The sequence below is a fragment of the Urocitellus parryii genome, chromosome 4 (assembly GCF_045843805.1).
Source record: "Urocitellus parryii isolate mUroPar1 chromosome 4, mUroPar1.hap1, whole genome shotgun sequence".
Lineage (NCBI taxonomy): Eukaryota > Metazoa > Chordata > Mammalia > Rodentia > Sciuridae > Urocitellus > Urocitellus parryii.
This window is the reverse complement of record NC_135534.1, coordinates 12,152,397-12,171,280: the sequence shown is the minus strand read 5'-3', so window position 1 is coordinate 12,171,280 and position 18,884 is coordinate 12,152,397. Positions and strand designations below refer to the sequence as shown.

General features: G+C 53.0%; 1 protein-coding gene across 1 annotated transcript; it reads left to right on the top strand.

Moving 5' to 3' along the window:
* Window positions 1-434: 434 nt before the first annotated feature.
* Window positions 435-9,268, top strand: LOC113195926 (pepsin F-like). Its single transcript, XM_026407656.2, has 9 exons — window positions 435-487; window positions 1,472-1,631; window positions 2,422-2,543; window positions 2,635-2,749; window positions 3,613-3,812; window positions 6,226-6,342; window positions 7,744-7,888; window positions 7,965-8,063; window positions 9,119-9,268. Exons 1-9 carry the CDS (start codon window positions 435-437, stop codon window positions 9,266-9,268), a joined length of 1,161 nt encoding a protein of 386 aa, XP_026263441.2.
* Window positions 9,269-18,884: the final 9,616 nt, after the last annotated feature.

Sequence of the window (18,884 nt, the reverse complement as noted above, 5' to 3'; positions counted from 1 at the left end):
ATCAGGTGCACTGTGCATTAGACCTCGCCTCCCCCGCCATGTCCCCTTGCGGGACCGCAATGACAGCTCCCTGGGCTGCCGGGTGTGAGCGTCAGACGCGGCACCTGGCACTTATTCTGGTCACAGTCTCCACGGGCCTTTATCTCCGAGATAGCCAGGGCTCCCCCTCCTCCTTAGGTCAGGTGTTTGTGTTCCCGCAGCCGAGCCCCAGGAAGAGATTACAGGGGAAATCTCTGAATTCTGAGAATTTGAGGGCCCTGGCTGCTGATGGGGTAAAGATCATATTAAAAAAAAAAAAAAGGTTTGCATTTCTTATCAGACCCATTGTTGACCCTGGGGGGTGATGAGGGCAGGACAGAGAGTACTTAACCCGCAGCCCTGGGCAGCCGCGTGCTCAGACCCACTCCCACCTGGGAACCTAAACCCGGGAGGACATGAAGGGGCTTGGGGTCCTGGGGCTCGTGGCCCTCTCCGAGTGCTTGGTCACGTAAGTGGGGGACAGGCCGCACCAGCTCTTCCTGGGCTCTTTCTGGCCCCCTGATTCTCTGGCCCTCTATTCTGCTGCCCTTCCAGGGTGGAGAAGGAAATGGAATCTTCCTTGGCTTTCATGAAGTTTAAGTCTCCGTTTATTGAAGAGTTGCTTGCCATGTGTTCTGGGGGACCCAGTCCTGCAGGGTCACGAGTCACCTCATCGGTTATGTGAATGGCACTCCCCAGAATTGTTCATATACAACCTGGGCAGCTGCAGGGGTGGACACATCTGGGAACAGCATTTGGGCCACATTTATTTCTAGGTCTTCTCTGTTCTCTCCTCCTCCTCCTCTCCTCCTCCTCCTCTTCCTCCACCTCTTCCTCCTCCTCCTCCTTCTTCTTTCTCTCTCTCTCTCTCTCTTTCCATATATAAATGTGTTTCTGTGACTCTCTCTCCCCTTTACCTCTCCATCTCTTGGGCTTCTTTGCACATGGAGAACTTTTTCTTTCTTTTTCTTTTTTTGTTTTGTTTTGTTTTGTGGGTTGGGGATACTGGGGATTGAACTCAGGGGCACTCAACCACTGAGCCGCATCCCAGCTCTATTCTGTATTTTATTAGCAACAAGGTCTCACTGAGTTGCTTTAGCACCTCGCCATTGCTGAGGCTGGCTTTGAACTTGCCATCCTCCTGCCTCAGCCTCCCTAGCCGCTGGGATGACAGGTGTGCACCACTGCGCCTGGTTCCATCTGTTGACAGGGAGGGAAACTGTGGCTTAGAGAGGTCACATGGCTTGCCTGAGATCATACAACAGAACCTGGATTCAAACATAGGTCTGTTGTTCATGGTCTTTCCATGGCATGCAGTGACCTGCACCCAGGACACGCACGAGAATACTTGTAAGATGCCCTGGGCGGTTCCAACACAAATGCCGCCGTCATGCAGTTGTATTGTAGCCCAGGGCTGTCTCTCATTTACCCTCCTTCCCAATGGTATTTAAAGAATCCCCCTGATGAAGATCAAATCCATGCGAGAAAACCTGCAGGAAAACAATGTGTTGGATGATTACCTGGAGAAATATCCCTACAGCCTGGCCTACAAGTTTCTTGACAACCGCCCAGACCCAGGAGTAGCCTATGAACCCATGAGGAACTACCTGGACGTGAGTGGGGAGGGGGGGTGGCTCCAGAGCGCCCCCTAGGGCTCCTTCCAGCCCTGGGCTCCCGGGGAAGTGTGAGCCAGCTTGGGGGGGGGGGGCGGTCCTGCAGGCAGAAGCAGGGGGAACAGTGGCCTCTCCCCCTAAGAGAACCCCTGGCCTCGGTCGTGGGACAGTGGAGACTGGGCCTAACAGGGACCAGGTGCCAGGTAAGTCCTTTCTGTGCCAACAATCGTCTCGGGCACCCAGGAGCCACAGCGTTTGGTTTTTCATTCTTTCTGAAGTAGTGGATCACTGATCCCCACTGAAGGGTGAGCCACGTCTAATCAAGTGCAAAACTCCAACCAGAGTTCAAGTTCCAGACTTGAACAGGTGGAGGCAGCTCCACCGCTAAAGCTCCAAGATTTGCACAAAGCGCACCCGGTGACGTGCAGGGTATAAAACTGGGAACCAAGATCCTGGCCTCTTCTTGCAGCATCTATAGCCCAGCCAGAGAAATGGGCAAAGAATAACTGAAGGTCAAACACAAGGGCCCGCCGTGGAGTGCCTGCTCTGACTTTAGAGAAAGGAAGGGGCACAGGGGCTGGGGTAGCCTGGGTGCTGCATGCAGGAGAGGAGAGCGGGGTGGCGAGGACTTGAGAGCCGCAGGGGAGACTGCAGGGCGGCCAAGTGGAGGCCCTGGCCTGAGCGGAGGCGCAAGGGGGGCAGTTGGGAAGTGGTTTTGGGAATTTAGGGCAAGCACCGGGGGAATCAGAGGGATGGGCCGGGAGCCTGAGCCTCGCCCTCCCGCCCGCAGGTGTCCTACGTGGGCATCGTCAGCCTGGGCACACCCCCCCAGGACTTCAAGGTCGTCCTGGACACGGGCTCTGCTGACCTGTGGGTGCCTTCCGTCTACTGCCGCAGCGGGGCCTGCAGTGAGTGTCCCCGTCCCCTGCCCTGCCCCCTCGTGTCCCTCCACCCTCTGGGCCCCGGGCAGCCTCACTGGTCCCCCCCCATGTCTTGCAGCCAGCCACAGCAGCTTCGACCCCCTGCGCTCCTCCACCTTCCTGGTCTCCGGCCAGCTCTTTCACCTCGTCTACGGCTCTGCGGCCATATCGGGATTTCTTGCCTACGACACCGTCAGGGTAACGTGGAATCCAGAGGCTGAGGCAGGGCGGGTCCTGGGAATGACCTCCACTTACAGAACCTCAGCAGGGTCAGCTGGGACTGCCTGTCCCTCCTGGAGTCTCCCCCTCCACCAACCGCTGGCCACCCACCCTGCGGGGCTGTGTTCCCGGGGGCACACTGGCTCCCCTGGGGTAACCCAGAGAGTGGCCTCCTCCCGCTGCAGGAGCCTGGGGTACAGAGATCAGCAGGCGCAAGGCTGGTTCTTCCAGCAGCAGGGAGATAAGTGGGTTAAAACTACCCACTTCCCACAGCCCGCTGCGCCAGGCATTCTGTTGAATTCACTGGTCGCATCCTCTCCGTCACCCCACCCCCACCCCGCGGCAGGCACTGCTGTGATCTCCACTCTCAGAGGTGAGGGAACAGAGAGGGGGAGGGCTTTGCCCAGGGTCACACAGCAGGTTAGTGACAGACAGGGGTGTGGCTCAGTTTTCAAGAGAAAGTAGAACTGGCTCCAGATGCCACTCAGGAAAAACAGAGGACAGAATCCGAAGCTGCTGAGCGGTGGGCTCTTCCGCGCGGGGTCCTGGAGGCCTCTGACAATCTCCTCAACCTGTGGCCTGCACCCTCCCAAAGTGTCCGAGTGCACACACATGCACCACCCCCAGGAGAGCTGCAGGCAGACCTTCAGAAGCCCTGGGGTCGCTGGGTGCCCTGGACCCCACAGATGCCCTGGGGGCTCCTGCCTGGAGAATCTTCTGAGGCGCCACCGTGGCGCGGCCTGGCCTCAGGGCTTTCCCAGGGGGCAGTGCCCCCTCCCCACCCACTCCAACCAGCCCCGCATCCCAGCCCCCCCCCCCAGGTGACACCTTCTCTCCCACAGATCGGGGGCCTTGTGGATGTGGCCCAAGCATTTGGCCTGAGCCTGCAGGAGCCTGGCAACTTCATGAAACACGCCGTCTTCGATGGCATCCTGGGCCTGAGCTACCCCAGCCTGGCCTTTCCGGGGACCACCCCCGTCTTTGACAACCTGTGGAGGCAGGGCCTCATCGATCAGAACCTCTTTGCCTTCTACCTGAGCCGGTAAGTTGGGGCCAGCAAGCTCCTTCTCCAATTTGGCGGTGACACACGTCCAATTGCACACAAAACTGTGACTGTCTGATCCAGAACATTCCTTAGAAGTAGTCGGGTCCAGACATCAGCAGACTGTGACCTGGGTCCAAATGAGGCCCAGCATCTATTTTTGTAAATGAAGACTTTTATGGAGAAGGGAATACCAGGGATTGAACCCAGAGGCACTTTACCACTGAGCTACATCCCCAGCCCTTTTTATTTTTTATTTTGAGACGGGGTTTTGCTAAGTTGTTGAGGCTGGCCTTGAACTGGCGATCCTCCTGCCTCGGGCTCCCAAATCGCTGGGATTACAGGTGTGCACCACAGTGCCCAGCCTTGTAAATGAAGCTTTATTGAAACACAGTGTGCTCATTCATTTACCGATGTCTGGCTGCTTTCACACTATGGTGACAGTGCTGAAAGATGCAAAAGATTTTGTGCTGCATGCAAAGACCAAAGATGGAAAATCTGGCCCTTTATGGAAAGAGTTTCCTGACCCCTAGAGCCCAGTGTCTTCATCTGGCAGATGAGGCTCAGAGAAGGCCATTACATAAGACAGTCCAGTCTGGTACTGGTCAAGGCAGGACTTGCCCCCCAGTCCTCAGAATGCTCCCCCACGGTGGGGGTCAGTCCATTTAGTCTCCAGCCACGGCTCTTGGCAAAGAAAAGCTGAAGTTAGCCAGGTGAAGTGTCGCACACCTGTAATCCTAGTGATTTGGGAGGCTGAGGCAGGAGGATCATAGGTTTGAGGCCAGCCTGGGCAACTTGGCAAGACCACTTCTCAAAATAAAAAAATTTAAAAAGAGTCGGGAGGTGTGTGGCTGGTGGCAGAGCTCACCTGGGTTCAATCACCAGGACCACACAAGAAAAAGAAAAGCTGAAGTCCGCTGACCTGGGGTCTGGCAGAGGATCGAGGAAAGGCAGAAGCACAGACAATAGATCTGTGTTGGGTGGTTGAGCCCTGAGCTCTGGGGGGAGCCGAGTTCAAATCCCACTCTACAGCATTACTTCAAGCAAGGGTTTTAACCTGAGCCTCAGGAACACTCCTACTCAATCAAAGGGGTTAATTCATTCCACAAACATTTATTGAGCACCTACTATGTGTCAGGTGACAAGAGGTAGAGAGGAAATCAACAAAGAAGTAAACAAATAAAAGTGAATAAACTGGGGACAGTAATGGGTTTGGTGAAAGCAATAAATCAGGCTGATAGAACAGACAGGGACGGGGGCCTCTCTGAGCTAAGGCCTCACGCTGGGAGAGGCTCCAGAGGCAAAGTTCCCGCAGGGGGAGGGGGAATGCAAGTTCCTCAGGAGGAAGGAGCAGCCAAGGACCAGCCAGAGGGCCGCATGGCCCAGGGTGGGGCCTGGGTTAAGAGAGTGGGGGTCTCTGAAAGGGGGTTGAGCAGGGAAGCCCTGTGACCTGTTTTTGTTTTATCTTCTATTTGAGTTTAATTTTACTTTAATCAACTTTTAATAATTGTTCAAATTTAAGGGGTGCCACCTGCTGATTTGATACATGTACCTCTTGTGGAATGATCAAATCAGAGTCATTGGCATCCAGTTTGCACATGTGAAAGCTCACCCTGGGTGCTCACCAGAGAATCCCCAGAGTGGAGGCAGGGAGGCCAGGGAAGTGGCTGCCGTAGACTCTTTAGGAGAGAGGGCGGATGCTCTGTCCAAGGGAGAGGGAGGAGTGGAGAAGCCAGGCCGTAGGTTGGAGGAAGAGGTCACACAACTTGCCAGAGGATTACATGTGGAAGGAGAGAGGTCAGTCGGGATGTTTCCTCCCTCACAAAAATTTTACTGTGAGTCCAGGACCAGATGTGTGATTTGCAAAAAAATATGAGGACTGTGTTCCAGAATATCCAAAAAACATCAGGGGTGGGGGTGAGGATCAGTGGTAGAGCATGTGGTTAGCAATTCACCAGACCCTGGGTTCAGTCCCTAGCACCAAAATAGAAAGCACTGAGGCAGGCCCGGGGCCTGTGGACGGCACAGGTGTCACGCTCACGAGGCCAGCCTGTGTGGGCCTGGACACATGGCCTCGTCCCCCTTAGGAAATGCCGGGATAGACCTGTGGAGGTCAAGCCCCTCTGGACACAGCCTCTTCCAGCTCTATCTGAGTCTGCTCAGATCCTGGGGGGACCTGGCCCTCTTCAGAAGAGCAGATGCTCAGAGCCCCATGGGGAAAGCAGACGGACCCCAGCCTTGCCATCAGGAGCCCTGTGACCAACCTGGGGAGGCCCCCAACCCTCTGGCCCCAACTTCCCTGTCCGTAAAGTGGGGAGCACGTTGGGCCCGCCCCAGGGCTGCCCAGATCCAGTGAGCAACATAATCAGCCCAACAGTGACGTGCAATGACCTTCCGCCTCCTCCCCCTCCAGCAACGAGGAGAAGGGCAGCGTGCTGATGCTGGGCGGGGTGGACCCCTCCTACTACAGCGGGCAGCTTACCTGGGTGCCCGTGTCCAAGCCCTCCTACTGGCAGATAGCCATGGACAGGTAAGCCCCCGCCTCCTCTCCCGCCCCCCAGGGGACGCCGCCCAGACCCACGCACATCACCCGGACACGCAGGTCCACGCTCGGACAGGCACGGGCACCACATCCACGCACAGCAACACACGGCCACCGGGGTGGACACAAGACACAGTCACAGTCACCAGACGCGCACAGGGTCACACAAAGGCATTCACCCAGTCGAACACTCACACACAGAGACACACCCTCACACACACACACACACACACACACACCCCTCCTAGCCGTGGCTTCGGAACCTCTCCAGGCTGCTTGACTAGACAAAATGGAGCAGGCCTGAGCCCAGGGCTCTGCAGGAGGGCCGGGCTGCCGGCCAGGGAGCGGTTCTCTCTGGAAGAGCCATGAGGGTGCCCCGTGCCCGGGGCAGGTGGGAAGCAGAGACCAGGGATCAGGGAGAAGTCCAGCCGGCTGGACAGTCAGGACAAGCGACCACCATCCCGCTGTGCCTAGGACCCGGGGCTCCCAGTAAACGGGGCGTTCAGTTTGAAAACAGGGGACACCCTGGGCAGCCAGGAAGACTGGTCACCCATGAGCCAAGGCCAGCGGCAGGGAGCGGTCTGCTGGGTTTTTAAGATCTGGAAGCATCCAGGAGAGGACACCGCACCCAGCCCAGGCCAGCCTTCCCCTCAGGCTACCTCTGCCATGGCCTGGGTCAGGGGCCGTGTCTGAGCCACGGATGGAACCGCCATCTTCACTCTGGCCTGGGGTTGGTCTGACCTGAGGCAGCTCTTGGCTGTCCCTGGCTCCTTCCCTCCCTCAACCAACGTGTTGAGCTGCAGTGGCCGTGTGTGGGTGCCGGGCCCCGCACCCGGGAGGGCAGACTATGTGAACAACGGGTCACACCGTTAATAAAGTACCACTGGGCTACCTGCTGGGAACCAGGAGGGCAAGGCAGACGTGACCGAGAGAGAAACCCATCTAGTCTGCGGGCAAGACTCCGCGAAAAAGTGACAGTTTAGCTGGAAACTGGAGGATGAGGAGAAATGAGCCTTCTAGGAAAGGAGACCTGCTGGTGCAAAGGCCCTGGGGCCAGAAAGAGCAGCGGGATTTCAAGAATGGAAAGGCAAGCGGGCCGTGGTGGAGGGCTATAGGACCAGAGGCTGAGCTGGAAGGATCACTTGAGCCCAGGGGTCAGACACCAGCAATAGAGAGAGACAACAGAGAGAGACCCCATCTCCAAAATAGAGAGAGACCCCATCTCCAAAACAAACCAATTTAAAGGCAGTTAAAGAGGTGTAGGGTGAGCGATGCAGAAGGAAGCAGGGGCGCAGAGGCCAAGGTGCCGTGCCCTTCTGCAGACAGCCAGGGAGCGGCCGTCGGTCGGCTGCCCAGTGCCCCTGGTGTCTGCTTTGCGCCCTGTCTCAGCATCTCCATAAACGGGAAGGTCATCGCCTGTGATGGCGGCTGCCAGGGCATCATCGACACTGGGACCTCGTTGCTGAGTGGCCCGTCTGACCTCGTCCTCAACATCCAAAAGCTCATCCACGCCCAGCCTGACGACCACGGCCAGGTAAGGGGTGGGGCCGCAGCTCACTCTGGGCTCCCCACACCCGGGACCAACCTTCTGCTCCCCATCCCCCCCACAGTATGTCGTGGATTGTGACACCGTCGACACCCTGCCTGACATCCTCTTCACCATCAACGGCGTCGACTACCCCGTGCCAGCCAGTGCCTACGTCCGGAAGGTGAGGAGCCCCATCCCAGGACCGGCCCTCCCACCAGGGGGCTGGTGGGAATCCTGGGGCTGAGAGGAAGGAAGGGCCCCCCTGGTGGTCACAATGTGAATTACAGCGGCTGCCCAGCCCAAGGAACTGGGAGGGAGCGTCCATAACACAAGCATTGGACAGGCATAAAGAGCAAGCGTCACCCCGAGCTGGCACAGCGTGAGGGGCAAGGAGAGGGGACTCAGGGCCTCTGCCCCCCAGAGGTTATGTGGCTCCAGTGGTTTAACATGGAGAGTTAGCTATCGCCATCCCTGAAAAAGGCCGAAGCCATAGTGAAGGGACAGTCCTGCCATCGTTATGAACAGCGTTCCCTCCCCATCTCAAAACCGCCCTGGTTTGGATGATACGTGCTATGGTCACCCTAGCCCAAGGTCACAACTGCGTCCTGCTAAGGTCCAGTTCTGACCTCCGTAAACCTCAGCGACAGCCAGGGGGTGGGGATGTGGACGTGAATGGCGGATGCAGAGGGAGTCCTCGGCACGGCCCACAGGAGAGGCTCAATACAAGCCAGTGCCCTTGGGAGTCCAGGGCAGGCCAAAGGGACTAAAAGAGGCTGTCCACAGAGAGGAAACCAACTCAGCCCAGGCACAGTGTGGCAGGAGGGGGCCATTGGCCAGGGGCAGGTCTACCTGGGCTCCGGGCAAATGGTGCCCAGGACTGTGCGAGGAGAAGGCGTGGGCAGGCAAGTCCCCAGAGTGGCCTGCAGACAGGGGATGTCCCAATGCTGAGGACCAAGGAGTAACCCAGCCCAGCAGGCAGTGGCTGAGGCCGGGGAGCTGGGTCCAGAGGAGCTGCTGGGCCAGTGCTGTGGAGTGAGGGGCTGGAGAGGAGGGAGGAGGGCGGGGGAATGGCGTAGCCTGGCCCAGCGGGACACCCCACTTCTGCAGCCACACAGGGGAGCCGCTCAGTGACTCCTGTGAAAGGAGGGGTGTGACACTGGGAAGCCACCGGCTCTGAATACTGGAGGGGGGACAGGTGGGGCTCCGAGTGACTACCCCGTGTTTCCAATTCTCCAGAGTCCTTCCCACACCTGCCACAGCGGCTTTGAAGGTCTAGACCACCCGTTTTACCCCGAGACCTGGGTCCTGGGGGACATCTTCCTGAGACTCTATTTCACCGTTTTCGATCGGGCCAACAACAGAATCGGCCTGGCCCCTGCAGCCTAAATGCTGGGGCTTCCCCAGGAGGCTGCCGGCTGCCCCAACACAGATGGAGGCCACGGAGGGCAGATTCCCGCCGAGGGGAGCTGTTCGGGGCTCCACAAAGCCTCAGGTTGGTGGAGAATAAAGGGTCTCACTTGCAATGGTGCTAACACTAGTAGTCACTTTCTCTCTGTCCAGGAGGCCCCTCCCAGTGAAGGAAGATTCTAGAATATGGTCTAGAGCTCAAGGGAGAAAAGCCAAATCCAACTGGCTCGAATGCAAAAGAAACCTAAGGAAGGAGCTGGGCCGGCTGCAGACCCAGAGCAGGCCCAGAGACCCTAGAGGCCGGCCCAGAGACCCGAAGCCCCTCCCTCCTCCCCGCCCCTGGTCCTTGATCCTCTGCCCTCTCAGAGGGGACAGCAGTGCCACCTCACTACCTCCTCATCCAGAAGAGGGGCAAAGGATAATTGAAATAGACTCTGCTCTGTCCACCTCTAAAGGATCTTTGACAGGAGGCTTCTGCCGTGGGAGAGCGGCCCTGGGAGAGTGGCCCTGGAGAGTGGCCCTGGGTGAGCGGCCCTGGGTGAGCGGCCCTGGGTGAGTGGCCTTGGGAGAGTGGCCCTGGTGGTTCCCCAGCTCCTCACAGGGCGGAGAAGGAGCTCCAGCCACCAGCTCTCTGCCACCCACTCCTGCAATGTCCTTCCCAGCCCTGCTTCCCACAGGATGGGCCCCTGTGGGTGCCGCAGCCATTCCCACCCCACAGATGGCCAGCTCGGCTCTCCTGCTGGCTTCAGACGATCTTGGGGGGAGAATCCCATGGAGGGGGACCAGGTGGACAAAGCCCTCCATCTTCTGGAGCAGGTCGCCCAGGAACAGTCAGGAAGCCATTTCGTTTAGGGGGAGACCCAAGCTGTCAGAGGGAAGAGGGAGGGGAGTCACAGGGGTCAACCTCACAGGGGTCAGAGGGCAGAGGGAGGGGAGACCCGGAGGAAGGAGGAACAGGAAGGAGAAATCAAGGGGAACCGAGGCTGCTCTCCAGCATAGCGCGGCAAGAGTGGCGCTGTGGTCCCCCTCATCGCCCTTCCCCTCAGGACCCACCTACCACCCGCCAGGCGCTGTGGGGGCCCTGGATACAAGTTTCATAGGAAACTTCAAGCTAAAGGGCCGCCTGGCTGATGGCCTGCCTCCCCCAGAGAGCCACTGTCCCCCCTGTGGTTGTCCCAGAGGCCCTCTGTCCTTGGACCCGACTCCCACACCCCACCTCCCTCCTTCTGGAGCAGGTGACATCCCAGGAGAGGACTCTTCCTACCTTTTAGGACCTGACTGAATGAGTTGGCCACAGGAAACGTTCAGAGCCGAGCCCCGCGGTAGCCTGAGCGGCTGCTGCCTCAACATACCCAAGACGGAAGCCCAGAGGCTAACCTGGAACCAAGGACACCCAGTCACCTGGTGACATCCAAATGCTAGGGGCAATTTTTTTTTTCTCTTCTTAGACTCGCCTTAGGTTTTTTCAGCGATTGCTGTTAAGGAGAGGGGGAAAGCTAAGCGGTATTTTACAAAAGACAGAGCGAGAGCTGCCACACAGAGCAGCCTGTCCCTCTGGGGCTGCCTGGGTCCCTCCTGGGGCTGGTTGTTTTCCCCAGAAGCAGCACTGACACCTACAGGCCAAGGTGGGCATGACACCCACCCACCGCACACAGATTGACCAGGTCTTGGCCCATGAGTTCCAGCTACTTGAATGGCTACTTGGCAACATCAAATCACTGTCTTATAAACTCTTCTTCCTTCAGGCCTGCTAATCCCACTCTAACAGATAGACTCCACATAGGTGTATATGTAGTACGTATACATACATATATAAATGACACATATGTAATTAGTAGCTAATAATTGCATACATACATACACACATATACATATGTCTGTAATTATCAGCTATAAGTTGTTTATTGACTCTGAAGATTTCCCCAGGGAATCTACACATACCCGTGAAAACTGGAAACCACCCCAGATTCTAAGAGCAGGGAATGTATTGAGGGGAAGGACTCTTGTGCTCTTAGAATGATGCGTGTGCACTAAGTCTTTATAAAGAAAAGCACCTGGGGGCTGGGGATGTGGCTCAAGCGGTAGCGCGCTCGCCTGGCATGCGTGCGGCCCGGGTTCGATCCTCAGCACCACATACCAACAAAGATATTGTGTCCGCCGAGAACTAAAAAATAAATATTAAAAAAAAAAAGAAAAGAAAAGCACCTGGAGCTGTAGGAATAAGCACTCTTCCCCCACAGTCTGTCCCCCTCCTGCTCCCAGCTCCCTCCGGCATTCCAGTCTCACATGTTCTAGAATTCACTTCGCTTGCTGATTTTCTGTCTCCTTTCCTGGAGTGTGAGCTCTCCGGGGCAGAAATTTAACTCTTGTCTTGTGCTTTGGTGAACCCGCATTGCTTAAGTTAGGGCCTGGGACATAACAGATGCTCAGTAAATATTTTTGGACAGAATGTTATGTGAAATCAATGTTCAGAAAACCAGTAACCCTGATACCAAGACCATACAGAGATAGATCAAGGAAAGAAGACTACAGAGCAATATCCCTGATGAACAGAGATGCAGAAATCCTTAGCAAAATCGGAGCCATCAGGCAAGAGAAGGAAATCAGAGGGATACAAATAGGAATCATGGTCCTATATACAGAAGACCCCAAAATTCCCCACCAGAAGGCTTCTAGAGCTTGTGAATGAGATCAGCAAAGTAGTAGGAGACAAGGTCATCCATAAGTCAATAGCTTCCCATAGTCCAACAGAGACGCAGTGGAGAAAGAAATCAGGAAAACCTCAAAAAATAAATTAAAATACTCGGGAATTAACCTAACCAAGACAGTAAAAGAGCTCTACAGTGAAAATTATAGAACACTGAAGAAATAAATCGAAGATGCCTTAGAAGATGGAAAGACATCACCCATTCTTGGATAGGCAGAATTAATAGTGTCAAAACGACCATCCTACCAAAAGCAATAAACAGATTCAATGCAATCCCCATCAAAATACCAATGACATTCTTCACAGAAGTAGGAAAAACCATTCTAAAAATCATGTGGAAGAATAAGTGACCCAGAAAAGCCAAAGTAATACTAAGCAAGAAAAGTGGAGCAGGAGACTGCCGATCTGAAATTATACTACAGAGCTAGAGTAAGAAAAACAGCACACAAACTGAAATCAAATTGCAGGCATGCATGAAATTGTGGGGATGAACCCAACTGCTATGTGCAACTATAAAGCTCAGATTAAAAAAAAAAAAAAACTTCAAAATAGACGTGAAGATCCGTGGGACAGAATAGGAGACACGGAGACAAACCCACACACCCACAGCCATCTGATACTTGACAAAGGTGCCAAAAATATATTTTGGAGAAAAGACAGCCTTTTAGACAAGTGGTGCTTGGGAAACCGGATAGATATATGTAGAAAATGAAACTAGACCCCTGTCCTTCACCCTGCACAACAGTCAAATTGAAATGGACCAAGACTTAGATATTGGACCAGAAACCTTGCAACTGCTTGCAGAAAAGCTAGGGTCCACACTCCATCATATAGGGGCTGGTACGGACCTCCTTAACAAGACCCCAAAGCACAAAAATAAAACCAAGAATCAATAAGAGGGATGCCATCAAACTAAAAAGCTTCTGCACAGCCGAAGAAATGATGAAGAGCATGAAGAGTGAGCCTACAAAGTAGGAGAAAATCTTGGCCACCTACTATTCCAAGAGGGGGTTAATATCCAGAATATATAAAGAACTCAAGGGGCTGGGCTGTGGCTCAGCGGTAGAGCGCTTGCCTAGCACGTGTGAGGCACTGGGTTCCATCCTCAGTATCATATAAAATAAATAAATAAAATAAAGATATTGGGCTCATCTACAAGTAAAAAAGAACGTAACACAAAACTTCACACACACACACAAAAAAAATAATAATCCAATCGATAAATGGGCAAAGAATTAAACAGAAGCTTCTCTAAAGAGGAAAAACATTTGGCCAGCAAATATATGAAAAATGTTTAACGTCCTTGACGATCAGGGAAATGCAAATCAAAACTACACCAAGATTTCATCCTACTCCAGGCAGAATGGCCATGATTAAGAATACAAACATGAATCAGTGCTGACAATCTTGTCGGGGAAGAAGGTGCGCTTGTACATTGTTGGGGGGACTGCAGACCAGTACAACCACTTTGGAAAGCACAGGAAGACTCCTCAAAAACTAGGATGGAACCGCCATATGACCCAGCTGTCCCCCGCTTGGCATTTTCTCAAAAGCACTAAATTCGTCATACTTTAGCAATACCGCCACATCAATGTCTACAGAAGCACAATTCACAATCGCTAAATTATGGAATCAACACCGGGGCCTGTCGATAGATGGATTAAGAAATGATGGTACCTGTACCCAACAGCCTTCTTCTCAGCCATAAAGAGGAATGGAATTGCGGTGTTGGCTGGTGAACGGTTGGAAATGAGAATATCAAGCCAAGTGAAATAAGCCAGACTCAGAAACTCCAAGGTCAATTATTTTCTGTCATACGTGGAAGCCAAATAGGAAAGGAGGAGGGAAGGATAGCATGACATAAAGATAAAGGGACCATCCGTAGCACCCAAGGGGATAGAGAGGCAGAGCAGAGGGTGGGAAAGGGGAGGCAATGAGGCCTAAATTCTTTTTAAAAATCATGTCATGTGCGCATATAAATACACCACAGGGAGTCTCACCCTTACGCCTAAGTAAAAAGAATCTATCAAAGAGAAGTCAGTAGATGAGCGAAAGAAAGTTCTAGAAGAGAAGAGGAAGGAGAACAGGGGAGAGGAGGAAGAATGGGAGGGAAAAGAGAAAGGGTGGGGGTGTCGTGAACTGAAGTCGAATTGCATGCACCTGTGAGTTTGTCGGGATGGACAAACTATGTGTAATTGTAGAGCTCTAATAAAATTCAATCAATCACTCAATCAATAAACCTTAAGGGGGGGGACACGATACAGGTTCACTGAGTGTAACTGTACAAGCAAGGATTTGGCGTTGCTGTCTTCTGGGTTCACTGAGCGGCCCACAGACCAGGGGCAGAGAGGGGCTTCAGCCACAGAAACTTCTGATCTCGCAGTTCTGGAGGCTGGGAGTCCAAGGTCAAGGTGCTGGGGCTGGCTTCTTCCGAGGCCTCTGTCCTTGGCTTCCTGATGCCGTCTCCTCCCTGTTCATCTGTGTCCTCTTTGGTAAGGTCATTCGTCATAACTGGACCCACCCTCGTCACTCCATTGAACCGCGATTACCACTTTTGCGTGTGTGCGTTAACTTTTTACTCGGATATGCTCAGACATAGACACAAGTGCACAATGATGACCCTCTGTGTCCCAACAGCCAACCTCAACCATTATCCTGGCCAACCTGTCTACAACCCTTGGTCTCCCCCCATCATATTTCAAAAGAAATCCCCTCCACTGTGTGATCTTATCCATAAATATTTCACTAGGTAGCTCATGAGGAAGTACAAAACACGGGCTGGGGCTGTAGCTCAGGGGCAGAGCACTTGCCTCGCGTGCGCTGAGGCCCTGGGTTCGATCCTCAGCACCACATACAAATAAACCAATAAAACAAAGGCAATCTGTTCATCTCCAACTATAAAAATAATTTTAAAATAAATAAATAAAGGCATTCTGTCCATTTACAACTACAAAAAAATCAAGTATAAAACACGCAGTTAAATCTCCAGGGGCTTCACAACTGTCACACGTTAAAATCATAATAATTCATATATCAAAATCAACCCGCATTTTTCTCAAGCCTCTTACTCTGTAGGTTCTTTATTCCATTCTCTTTTGGGCCCTCTTGTGATTCCTTTGTTGCAGACAATGGGCTGTTTGTCTCCTGAGTTCCCGCAGCCTGGATGTTGCCGAGTGCTTCCTACCACATTGTTTAACAGGTCCCTTCTCTCTCTGGTCCCTGTGTGGATCCAGAGGCTTGGTCAACTCAGCTTCCCTTTTTCTTTACTCTGGGTTCCTGGTGTGTCCTTCGATCAAGAGGCACGTGAGGTCTCCATTGCCCATCAATTTATTAAAGATTACAAAATAATGCGACGATACTGATGCTATTTCTTTATCACTAACTTGATAAAAATCAGATTCTCCTCCACCTGTGTCTTGACCACTGGGTGATAAAGTTTGTATAGGAAAGAAGGTAAAAGCTGGATTCTGCCCCTTCCTTCACCTGTTTTCAAAATAACAAGTCGCTCATTAGTATCTTCCAATTAACAACTAACTGGGCAGGGTTTTTTCTTAGTTTCAGTATCATCTCATGGCTTTAAACATGCTCAATGTGTTGCAATCCATTGCAGTTATTATCTTTGTTAACGCTCTGACTGTCCCAGCTTTGGCCTCTGGGGGCATCAAAAGGGAGTTCTGACATGACCCAGGTCCTCTCTGGAAGTTTCCTTGCTTTGCTATGATCAGATGTTCCTTCCCCATCTTGAACATTTTCTGCTCAAGACCTGCAATCCGCCATTGCTCCCAGAAGTTTGGTTCAGTGGAAAACCATATATCAATATCATAAACTGGACAGGGCGCAGTGGCACATGACTGTAATCCCATCAACCAGGAGGCTGAGACGGGAGGATCACGAATTCAAAGCCAGCCTCACAACTTGGCAAGACCCTAAGCAACTTAGATGCTGTCTCAAAATAAAAAATAAAAAGGGTTGGAGATGGGGCTCTGTGGTTAAGTGTCCTGGGTTCAATCCCTGGTATAATAATAATAATAATAATAATAATAACAACAACAACAACAATAATAATAAGCTGGGTGCTAGGGGTGGAAACAGCTTCTAGGTTAGTCCCTGTTTCTTGACCTCTTTGTAAAAGGACCTGGTATTTAGAAGATTTTGAACCTTTTCTCTTCTTACACGTGTATTTGCTTACTCCCACATCAAAGCATCTCAGTTGTCCATGACACCCAAGGGCCAGCTTCCCCCAGAGTGTTGCAAAGCAGCCGGGGGCGCCTTCTGGGTCAGTCCTAAAGGAGGAGCAGCTCCGTCTGCGGTGGACTCCTCAGCACTGGGGAGGCTGCGATGGGTCAGGGAAGACGGGCGAGCGCCCTCTGTGGGCTGCCGGCACTCAGCACAGGACGCCAGCAGTTCAACGGTGCACGCGCGCCCCCTCCTGGCGGCCCTTGCTGTTCTCACCATGAGGCTCCTGGGAGCGGCGGGCCACTTACTCACCTGGCCGTCCCCAGGGATTCTCTTGTGTGGGGCTTTAACGACCCCATCTCGCCACAGGTTAGGATTCTACATATGCACTTTGAGGAGGACGCAATTCAGCCCATAACACCGATAAACAAAGAATGTTGAGATGGGTTAAAAGAATACAGAATCCAGCTTAGAGGGGCTCCCAGAGACCAGAGCAAGTGTGGAAATGAAGATGGCAATAACGGATCACAACTCCTTGGCTAAAACAAAAATCTGTGACTCCATACTGATCACTAAATACAAATGGAGGACTGGGGGTAGAGAGCTTCAGGTGTGAGGGCCCGGGTTCCATGCCCAGTCCAACAAAATCAAACAAACGCAGACAGCTCTGGGCGTAGTGGTACATGCCTGTGATCCCAGCGACTCCAGAGGTGGAGGCAGGAGGATCACAAGGTCAAAGCCAGCTTTAGCCACTTAGGTCCTGTCTCTAAAAAATGGAAAAAAAAAAAGGCTTGGAGATGTGGCTCATTGGTTAAGCAACGTTAGATTCAACCCCTGATATCTGCCCCCCCCCAAAAAAAATACAAACAGCTAAGTTAATAGTAAATTGCATGAAATGAAAGCTCTCCTTGCTCTAGAATGCCAAGTAAAAGATGTAAAAGAAGTGGTAGTTAGAAAGTCCCACTCTACAACCATCATTTTAACAATGATGTAAGCATAAATGGATGCTTAAAACTTGGGTGAATGTTTGACAGGTAATTTATAGACCCAACTTATCTCCCTACAGAATACCTTAATAAGGACAAGGCAATAACTGCAGTGAAAATCCTGGTGTAGAGATTCCCCTTACTGTGGTCAATAGTGGAACAAAACGTGATACGAGGCCATGAGGCGGTCCACATCGCTTCTCCGACACTCCTGCTAAAAAACGGGCAGCCTGAATCTAACCATGAGAAAGCAGCCAGCAAGCCCAAAGTAGGCCATTCTGGGGAAAAGAAAGAAGGAAAAAAAAAACTGGTCAGTACTCTTAACAATGTCCAATGTCATGATGGAGAAGGCAGGACCGGCCCCAGCCTGAAAGAGACCAAGGAGACCCAGCAACCAGAACTAATGCCTGGCCCTGGGCTGCATCCTGCACCCGAAAATTTAAAAATCATCAGAAAGGGGGCTGGGGGTGTAGCTCCGTGGTGAAGTGCTTGCTTAGCAAGTGCAAGGCCCTGGATCCGATTCCCAGGATGGAGAGACAAGACTGAGCTCGCCACCAAGAAGGCACAGGGTCCAGCTAGGATCAGACCAGCTCAGAAAAGGCAGCGGAGGCCAGGTGTTACTCAGCTGGGAGCAATGTGGCAGGAGAGGGAGCAACACCAGGGGTAAAGGAGCTGGGGCCCTGCGGGGGGGGGGGGGGGGGGGGGGGCGGGACCTCAGCCTCTGTCCCCAAGGGAGGCTCATCCCAGGCACCAGTTTGGTAAGTACTCCCCAGGGCCCTGGCAGGTGGGCTGCTGGGGGAGGCGCCCTAGGGAGGAGCCGGACCTACCCAGCATTCCTTTGTCCCGCTTGGAGACTGGAGGCCAATTCCTTGGTCATGCTCCAGTTCCCAGGAATTTTCCAGTGCCTGCTTCAGGGCTCCATCCCTCCTTCTCCATCCCCACCCCCCCAGGCCACTCCCAGGTTTCCTCTTCTGCTTCCAGTTAACCCCTGCTCTGCCCGGTACCAAATTTCTGCTGCTACTTCCTGGAGAAGCCCTAATTCTGCACGTTACCTAAAGCAGGTACCAGAACCCTTTCAGAGGGCCAGGCAGCTAGTGGTGGAAGATTCAGGTTCAGACCCCCGTCACCCCCCTCTCCCTTTCCAGACTCTGGTGTGAACACATTCCTGACCCCAGGAACCATAGGGCCTCCTCAGCTTCCTGACTGTCCCCTGAGGCCCTGGACCACAGTCCTGGGCCTGTGCTGCTCAAAGGCCCCAAGATCCAGAGCTCTCAGGGTTTAGAAAGGTTTATATTTTGTCTATTTTTTTTCCAATTATTACATCGTAAAAGGTAGACATAACGTGAAATTTACCATTTTAATCATCTTAAGGGTCCAATCAGGGCTCTAAATACATGCATAATGTTCTGAACCGTCCCGCCCCTTCGTCTCCAAAACTCTTTGTCTTCTGTAAAACTGAAACTGCGCCCCCTTTGGTCAGTAACTCTCCAATTTCTCCCTCTCCCCCAGCCCCTGGCAGCCCCCATTCTACTTCCTGTCTCTGAATTTGACTACTTAAGGCCCCTTAAATAAGTGGAAGCCGGTATCTATATTTTCGTGTCTGGCTTATTTCACTTAACGTGGTGTCCTGAAGGTTCATTCGTTCTACAGTGTTTCTCAGAATCTCCATCTTTTTAAGACTCAATAAGACCCCATTGTAGGGGCTGGGGATGTGGCTCAAGCGGTA